General features: G+C 32.4%; 1 protein-coding gene and 1 long non-coding RNA gene across 4 annotated transcripts in view; one reads left to right on the top strand and one right to left on the bottom strand.

Annotated features, from left to right (window-relative positions):
- The window catches only part of LOC136796614 (uncharacterized), a 557,216-nt gene that overhangs the window by 347,000 nt on the left and 200,319 nt on the right, over positions 1-9,897 (bottom strand). The gene's annotated exons all lie outside the window — the stretch shown is intronic.
- Positions 6,053-9,897, top strand: part of LOC106679017 (odorant receptor 4-like) — a 14,915-nt gene continuing 11,070 nt past the window's right edge. For 2 of the 3 annotated variants that reach the window (XM_067050823.1, XM_014417921.3), the window contains exons 1-2: positions 6,062-6,714; positions 8,736-8,971. In XM_067050823.1, coding sequence (XP_066906924.1) covers positions 6,082-6,714; positions 8,736-8,971 — 869 coding nt within the window. In that variant the 5' untranslated portion in view covers positions 6,062-6,081. Of the gene's footprint in view, positions 6,715-8,735; positions 8,972-9,897 lie in introns of all 3 variants that reach the window. The other variant, XM_067050822.1, reaches the window with a different exon arrangement.

The following is a 9,897-nucleotide window of genomic DNA, read 5'->3' as shown; positions in this document are numbered from 1 at the left end:
ATATACGCGTATATTATATACACAAATTTGCGAAAACAACTGCATTTTAGGAATGATTTTCCTTCAAATTATCACGTAAAGAAACTTATTTTAATTATGTTTTAAAAAGCTAAGTTAAAAAATTACTAGAATAAGATAAATTTTTAACTGATTAAAATATATAATGAATGATAAAAAAAAATGAAAATATGTAAAGAAAAAATCATATATAATTTTAGCATATTATTAAAAAAAAATTATAATTCGACTATTTATACTATTTCATGCAGTAACTACATTTATATTAATAGGTTTTAAAAGAAATTATTTATTATTAATGATAAGTATGCTGTATGAGGCAACCTAATGCAGTTGAGAAGCACATTTTAAATTAACTGTTTTTCTCACTCTTTTGTTTTTTTCATAGATAATGACCTTGCACTACAGCTATTAATACTTGATCAATACAATAGCTTTTAAATGAGGCATACAAAATACACTCTAGTGCTGTTGGAAAGAGATTGCTTTGCGTTTCTAGTTTAAGTTTAACATGTTCTAGGCAAAACCTAGGGTAGTGTGCTAAGGCAAGGGAAGGTTTTTGATGGCCTATAGGATTTGTAGTGGTGTTGGCTAATTGAGACAAGGAACCACTGGCTTCTAATCTTCATTAGGACCTCCCTTCCACCCAGCACCCTAATAGAAGGGGGCAGAGATTGTTCCTAGCACCAACTACATCTTTAATCCTATCTTCGGTTAAAGAGGACAGATTGTACCTATAAAACAACTGTATATATTACTGCTTTTCTCTCTCTCTCTCTCTCTCTCTCTCTCTCTCTCTCTCTCTCTCTCTCTCGCTCTCTCTCTATCTATCTATCTATCTATCTATCTATCTATCTCCCTCCCTCCCCCTCTCCCCTTCTCCCCTTCTCTCCCTCTCTTTTCGGTAGCAAATTTATTTATGTTTAATTTTTATGACATGAAAGTATTTTTAAAGGTGTGATAGAAGTTTCCATTACTTCCATAGTAATTTAGTATACTATCTCTCACTCTCTCTCACTCTCTCTCACTCTCTCTCTCTATCTCTCTCTCCCTCTCCCTCTCCCTCTCCCTCTCCCTCCCTCCCCCCTCTCCCCTTCTCCCCCTCTCTCCTTCTCTCCCTTTCTTTTCGGTAGCAAATTTTATGCAAAACCAATTGTCCAAAAATTCATTTAAATGATATACCCATTGAATACTCTCAAACTTTACTGCTCTTGGGTGTAACATTCTCTTCATCACTTCATTGGCAAGACCATCCACTTAGTACTTCTCGGAAATGTTTAAGAAATTTGGGCGAGTTACGCAGGAATAGAGAATGCTTGCCTATATTTGTACGGAAACATCTTGTTCAGACACTAATAATACCACACATCGGTCATTGTAGTATATTATTTAGAGATATGCAGGGTAAAGACTTACCAATTCTTCAGAGGGCATTTAATGCATGTGTTAGGTTCATTTTCGATGTTCCCGTTCATGATCCTGTAACGCCATTTTTTGAAGAACTATGTTGGCTCAAACTCCTTGAAAGAAGAAAATACATGCTGGGTAGTTTCCTGTACAAACTTTTTGAAAGATAAAACTCCCAATTACCTTTACGATCTCTTTGAAAAACAAATTCCTTCTCCAAATAGCATTGTAAAAAACATAACAGTCAATTTCACATTCCAGTCCATCGAACATCTCGATTAGCGGAATTCATTTGTGGCAGAAAATCCCAGATAATATTAAAAACACACAATCTCAAACATGTATTACAAATAACTAATGGATAAATAAAAACTGATCTTAATTAACAATGATCTTGCTGATGTGAATTTACTTTAGATATGAATGTAATTTTTGCTTTGTGTTAACTATTATCTTATAAACATTTGAAATTATATAATTTTCCTCTGATTCCTTCTGTTCGATTGTTATTTTTAGCAAATGTTATTTGGTGATTAATTTATATGCATATATGTGTGTATAGATGTATATATTTATTTATTTTTTTTTTTTTATAAATAAATTTCAATAGTTTCATAAAGATTTAAAATTATATAATCTTGTTTTGTCACTTTTAGAGAAATGTTATTTTTTAATAATTTCGAATTTATAAAAATATTATTTTGTTTATTCAACAGTCCCTTTAGGTAGTATATTTTAAATTTTAGTTTGGTTATAATAAAATGTTATTTGTTTCTATGTTTTTATTATTATTCATTTATATATTTTTCTCTAAATTAATTTGTACTTAAAAGAATGTTATATTGTATATATAATTGTATCAGAGAATATTTTATTTTAAATCTATTTCTTATTTTAATTTAATTTCGTTCCTTTTTTAAGAAGGATTTTATTTAGTAATTAACTTGTATTTATAATATCATTTTATGTACCTAATATTTCGAGAAGGCATACATTTTCATTTCATTCTTATTATTTTATTAGCCTGTTCTTTTTTTTCTTCTTATTTTATCCCTGTTTTTGTTTTCTTTTTTAAGAAGTTAACAGGTTTAATTTTTTTTTTTTTTATCTCTTGTACTTGTTTTCACAAAACGTATATTGTACCCAGAAACCTGAATAATTTTAATTTCTCATGCTAATTAGTACAACAGGATCTCAAAAAATAAACAAACGATCCTTTTATACCATTAAAATATGACTATCAAGCCCAAGTAAAAAAAAAATCTAAAGAAATTTCGCATTGAACATGCGTTAAATAAATGCGTTTAAATAGCCAGATGTTTATTTTGAATTATGACTACATTGATTTGACCTGTCTGGATTGTATATCTCTAAGGAGAAAGATAAACTGAGTGGTTAGGGGAGAGTAATAATGTGACAACTGAAAAATGACTGAGCCTTTAGAGGTGTACACATGACAGAGCTTAAAGCCAACATTCACGACCGCGACAGGCCGGAAATTGAACTCTCTCTCCGAAGGTCTCGCGGAATTTTTCCTTAAGGAAAGGGACGCATTTTTATATATTTTCTTTTGTTCCCTTTCCAGTCCACCTTCCTGTTCGAGGTCATTACTTTTAAATCCTACCGTCGGATCCAAGACAAGACCGTGTGTCAGACTTTTGTAAACGCGACAATATCGGCATATCACCTCCTCGAAGCAGGTGATGTTTTTTCTTTCAAGGAATTTCATCAATTCTTTTTTGACACTGTGGTGCCGGCGTGTTATAAGGAGGGAGTTGTTGGGGCATTTTCCCAGCACATGAGCTGGTGTTTCAGACTCTCTGCCACATTTGCGACAGAGGGACCCGACTTCTCCTTCCTGTCCACTGGCTCCTGGGACTCCACGCAGGGGTGCGTAGTTGATATTAAGTTTCAGGGCGTTCGCCCATTCTGACCCCGAGAGCACCTGCTTGTCACATATATATCTATTTGTTTTCGGGGTCTCTTTGAAATGGCGAACACCGATACCCTGCCATCTGCAACTGGCCCATTCTTCGAAAGCCTTCTCACGTAACGACTGTCGTAGAGCTCTCACACTTTGGTTGCTCCTATCCACCCCAAGTCTATCAGCACATGCCGCGATTTCGGTTTCGTAACTGAATATAGACTGGAATAGGGCATCCGGAACATTCGACAGACGCTGGGCAATGGACCAATGCAGTAGTGGAGCTTCCCATTGACAGCGGATCAGACCCTTTTTCAGAACAATTTCGATGATTCGGCGCACAATCGAATATATCGTTATTGGCCTCCAGGAGGAAATACTTTTTGGGTCTCCCTTACCCTTGTAGACCAATATTGTGCGCCCTTGGTGTAGAGGCTCCGGTACATATCCCACCTTCAGCATGATCTCCGCAATATATTTAATGATGTGTGTTACTTCAAAGTATTTTATTGTGCGGATCAACACACCATCCGTCCCCGGCGATGAGTCCAACGATGACTTGATAGCTCTCTTCACGATCCGACTATGGACACCAAATTTGGGATCGGGGCGCCTTTCTCATAATCCGCACGTTTACGGAGATTCTCATTTTCAAAGAGGCTTCTGAAATGTTTCTCTATGTCGGCTATCTTTAATGGACATTGCTTGGGAGCGTCGGCGTTCATAATGATCTGTACCACTTCCTTCTATTATAATAATTTTATTGAGCTAGTGAAAAAAAATCAAAAAACATTTCTTTATTTATGTTATGTTCAAGAAACAACCATGATACAGACACGCAGACAGATCAATAGCTGAAAATATGTTTTATGGATTCTATTATATAAGACATGTAATGGAAGTACCTAAAATTTCTCTCCAAAAAAATTAATAGGAATAATAAAAATAACGGTTGTATGAAGTATGCCTTCAACTCAATGCCAGGCACACGTTAACTTTTCGTTGCTTGGTTGGGTTTTAAGTAGACTGCTTCTGTCAGAGGACAAGATGGCTCTCTTATCAACCTGGGGTACTTCTCTTCATCACAGAGAGCACTGGAGGAGGTGAGTTTTGACTGTTGGCCACATGGGGCGCTAGTATTGGCAGCCCCACTAATTCAATCTTTCGGTTACCGTAGGATACCCAGAGCGGAATGGTATGTTAACGAAAATTAAAAAAAATAAATAAATAAAATCTCTTCAATTATGTTATGTTCAAGAAACAACCATGATACAGACACGCAGAAAGATCAATAGCCGATTATATGTTTCTGAATTTTATTGACTCAGAAACGGATATATACATTGAAAACTACACATAGAAAATCTGACCCGGTAACTTACCGGTACTTACCTTGGTGCCAAATAACGTAAACGAAAAATAGTATAATAGTAAAATTCAGCATCTTAGTAATGGTTTAGAACGAATACGAATACGAAATATTCCAATTATATTCATGTAATAAACTTTTTGGATGAACATTAAAAGTACTTCTAATAAAACTTAATATATTGGAGAGCGGGGTGGCTCAGTAATAAGGCAATGTTCTGAAAACTCTAAGAGCCAGGAATGTTCTCCAAATTCAGTTGCGACAGATAATTATTCATTTTGTTACGGTAGCTGTGAGTTAACCCTGTGGATTAGGGAGCCCTGTGGGGTCGAACCATTCTCATAAAGTGACTTCCCAATCACTTCCTTGCATAATTGTTGGCCTAGTAACAGACTGCACTCCTGACCCTTTATGATTTTTTGCAGATTTTTTTTTTTTTTAATTTCGTTTTAGTTTGTAACCAAAGATTTTTCTTGTTTTAAACGATTTTGTAATAGTACACAAGTAAACATTTTTGGAACGGGCATAGGTTTTAGAGCTACTTCTAATAATAAAGTATGGTTCAACAAGGATTAATTTGATTATTTATCACATAAGAATTTAATTTGGTTCTGAGCAACAATTAAAATATTAAAATGTCAGAATGCATTTTTATGAAAGTAAAGTAAAAATATATTATTAATTAGTCGTTGTGAAACAATTAATCAAATGTCGCTACTGTTCTTTCCGCTAAAAAAAAACATTTATTGATTTAATTTACAAAAACACTTAAACTTTCTTTTCTTTACTCTTAACTTATAGTAATTTCAAATAAAGTTAAAAATTGTAATTAATATCAAATATTATTGTATATTTATTTTACTCATATTAAAAAAAAAAACATTTCCGATGTAAAGGTTCAAAATGCAATGAAGGAGGAGCACTAAAGTTATTTCTTTTATTAAAATATGTTCTCAGATAATTAACCTTGACTACTACTTCACCTTAGTCTAAATTTCCATAATAAACCTCAGAAACTGTTCCACAAAATATGTTGTAAATATTAGTAATTTATTGAGATGGCGACATTTTTTTAGTTACTAATGAAAGACATACCGTTGTAATTTATTGTATGAATTGTGGATTAACTTCCTTTTATTTTATGCATTCGGCCTTGAAACTAACAGTTTTTTTTTTACTCTATCTGCATTGGAATGAAAAAAATATTATAGAATAGAGTTTCTGAAACTTTTGCAGACTTGTAAACTTATAACTAATGCAACGTATGAAAAATGTCGGCCTCATATTTTATTTATAATTGTACTTGGAGCAAATATGGATTTTCTGAGCAGTATCGAGCAGTAAGAGTTGAAGAAAGGTAGTGATGGGCAAAATGTTCGACGTAACTGAAGACATCGAAATCGACAAGTTCATAGATAAACAATACTTTTACCTAATGCAGATCTCCTGTATATACATCAAGCTGGACAAACGGTATCGTGTATTCAGTATCATACAGTGGATATTCTCCTTTGGTAATCTCGTATACCATTATTTATTGTTAGCCAGGTCTACGATGCTAATGATGACTTTCAACATGGTTTTGTTCAGCCAGAGTTCTCACTTCGCTTTGCTTCTTCAGTTGACAATGATTTTGACATTTTACTTCCAGACAAAGCATAGAGAACTCATGCTTTTCCACAAGATGTTGTCCCATGGGTTCTTCGACTACGAGGAACCTCCTCCACCAGGCGATAAAGAATTGCGTTCTGCGATGCTCCGAGAACGCCGAATCTTGATCATGATACCGACAGCAGTGGCACTGGCCGGCGGGGTCATCCTGGTGGGGTCACCGATCATCGATAGGAGGTTGGGTTCCTTTGACCTGGAGGTCCTGGATCGGGAGTTCAGCACACACTTGCCTTACCCCTACGGCAAGTATCCTTACCAGACCAAGGAAGGCTTCAGCTACTATGCGGCCCTCGCTGGACAAATCTTCAATGGCAGCCTCTTAACGGTTTGTAACCAACAAATAAATTTAGCCCAAGAGCCTGGGGAAACAATAGGACCCTAATTTTACATTTTACTGTTTTAAAAGTCACAAATAATAATTGTTCTTCCGTATATTTTAAACTACCTAAGATACTGAAAAACATAACGAACCTTATTTAAAATAGATTATTTGAAGCTCTTAAAGTTTAATGGTTGCTGAGATACTGATGTTTTTCAAAAAAGCAACATCCTCTTTCTAAATAACGAAAAATCAATATTTTGTGTATTCATTTTAGCAAATATGGAAACTATTACTCTAACAAACGAAATACAACTATCAATTAGATCTCAATGAAGGAGTAGGAGTATCAGACTCCATGACATTTGCTAAAATAATAAATAAAATTTGACTTATGAAAAACTATATCCCAGAATCAAAGAGTATAGTACTATTATACTACTAACACAAATTAAATCTAATTGGTGACGTTTAACCTGTTAGCCATGATATTTACCAAAGCTAATTCACAAAATATTGATTTTTCGTTATTTGGAAAATAAATTTTGCTTTTTTGGGAAACTTCGTCGAGAAAAATTAAACTCATACAGCGCTATTAGAGGGCATATTTTAAAAACTTTATAATAATTCAAACAATGTCCAATAAAGTTTTTAGCGTTGTAAACAGTTTAAGGACTAACTAATGTACTAAAGTAAAAGGACTAAAACTAAGGATGTGGAGGTTTGAATAAAAACTGAACGAAAATTTCATGTTTTTTCTAGAATAAAATACAGTTCTGTCGATTTTCATAATATAAATACTTCAAAATTAACTTTGTAATGAAATTTACTGTATCCTTCGAATAGGCCAGGTAAAATAGAGATTTATTTTCTACAAAAAATAACGAGTGATTTTTCCTTTGCTTGAAAGAACTAAAAAATGAATTTTTGTAACTTCTTGAACAACCGCTATTTTTTATTCTGTCCTAACATCTTTGGCTGAGATATCAATTAAAACTCTTAACTGTACATTCATCATTGGGATGAAATTTTAATGGGATTCATTTTTAAGTTATTAACCATCAATCACAATGATTGAGGAGTAAATTTAGATCACTGTTATTTAAAGTAGTGATAATGCTGAGAAAAAACTTTAAATTTTTATTTCAATTACAAATTATTTTGTATTTTCGACAAGAAGAAACATTTTCATCGATTTTTTTATAACAATATTCTTTATTATAACATTTAAATTTTGATCAATCAAATCTAACAATATAAATTTTATTTTGTCATTAATTCTTAGATAAAAAGAAAAGTTTCCATAATTAAAAAAATTTCGATTGAAGAACAGTTTCGGAGTTTCGGCTACACTTATGAGCACGCTGAACAACAAGAAAAAAGGAACAGAAATTAGACTTAATTAATAACAATTTCGGACTTAGCTTTATATCTCTATCTTGGTCCTAAAAGGACCAATTTTAAATTTAAAAATGTCAATGTTTTCAAAACAAAATTTAGTAAATCTACACAATATAACCTTTAAATCTCTTAAATTTTACCTATTTTAGTTTGTTATTTGACATTAGCCTTTGAAAAATTTAAGATTTACTAATGTAAAGAAAATTAAGTGTTAAAAACACATTTCAAAAAAGTGCTGGAAGATTGTCAGAAGCTGGAAAAATTCGTGGTCTGAATATTCAAACAATTTACTTTAAGAAAACATTTCTTTTTCAGTAGCAAGAAATCAAAGTTATTTACCGGTCACATACTTTGGTTTCATTGGATATAGTAAATATTCTTTGATTGAACCAATATAATATACTATTCAATATTTAATATGCTCAGTTTGGCATTTGATATAACAACTGCTCAAAAATAGAAAAATGATTTATAAATAAATTTTTCTACCAATTAATTGGAGCATCCAAGGAATAAAAGAGAAGAGTCGGGACACCGAAAGGCAGTTCATTTCCCCAGTAACAATATGGAGTTACATATATACATATAAATCAAAATATATTCATAAAAATAACATTTTATTATAGGTTTTCATTGGAACTGCAGGATTCCTTTTCCTCACATTGGCACAGAACGTCTCGCTTCAATTACAGCTTTTACAAAACTCATTACAGCACGTAGAGGTGAGAGCAGAAGAGATGTACTTCCGCCTCTTTGGTAAAACGAAGAACGATGGTACTTCACTTTATGAAGATCCTCAATTTTCCTATTGCTATAGTACGTGCCTGAGAAAGAACTTTAAGCACCATCAAATTATTTTAAGGTACTTCTAGTGTGATAAGAAGTGTTTAGTAAAAATTTTAAATAATATTTTGAATTTTTTGACGTGACAACGTCTTATAAATCATTTTGCGGGATGCCATGTTAGAAAAAGTGTCCCGTAACGGAAATTGACTTCGTTTAACATATGGATATTACATCATATGTATAAAAATTAATTAATGTATAACCAAGCAAAAATAAATATCTGAATTCAATATGTGAACTGGTTTATTATTTCAAATATATAACATTGGATTGATTTTAATTTATATTTATGTAATATTAGCATAGAGTATACGTTGTCACGGAAATATGTCGGCTTCGCGCCGAGGCCTACACGGGCACGGTTTTTTTATAACTTTATATAAGAAGAGTTTTTATTACTTTCGAGAAAATTCTCCCAAGAATACGATAAAAGTTTCCATTACTTAAATAATATTATTTCAAAATTTTTTGAGACAAGGTAATTATTTATTAAATAAAACCACAAATTGTATCCAATACTGTCTCAACACTTTATTTCTTATTAGTCCAACGTTTCGGCTATTCCATTACTTCCATGCAAATTTATTGTTATAATATTAATTAAATAAATATGTTTTTATTATATGAATTATAATTAATATAAATTATAATCTATGTATAACTTAATATAAGTGGTATTACGAGATAATTCATGCAAGGGTGCGATTAAAGGTTACATTATTTTTGTGGTAATTTAGAAGGCTAATATAAATTCTTATTTATGTTTAATTTTTATGACATGAAAGTATTTTTAAAGGTGTGATAGAAGTTTCCATTATTTCCATAGTAATTTATTATACTCTATCCATTCTAATTTCTCCCTCTCTCTCTCTTTCACTCTCTCCCCCCCTCCCTCTCCCTCTCTTTTCAAGGTAGAAAATTTTATGCAAAACCATTAGTCGT

Source organism: Halyomorpha halys, unplaced genomic scaffold, assembly GCF_000696795.3.
Source record: "Halyomorpha halys isolate HHAL.00 unplaced genomic scaffold, Hhal_1.1 Scaffold172.1, whole genome shotgun sequence".
Lineage (NCBI taxonomy): Eukaryota > Metazoa > Arthropoda > Insecta > Hemiptera > Pentatomidae > Halyomorpha > Halyomorpha halys.
Note: the sequence above shows the minus strand (reverse complement) of the source record. Positions and strands in the feature narration are given on the sequence as shown.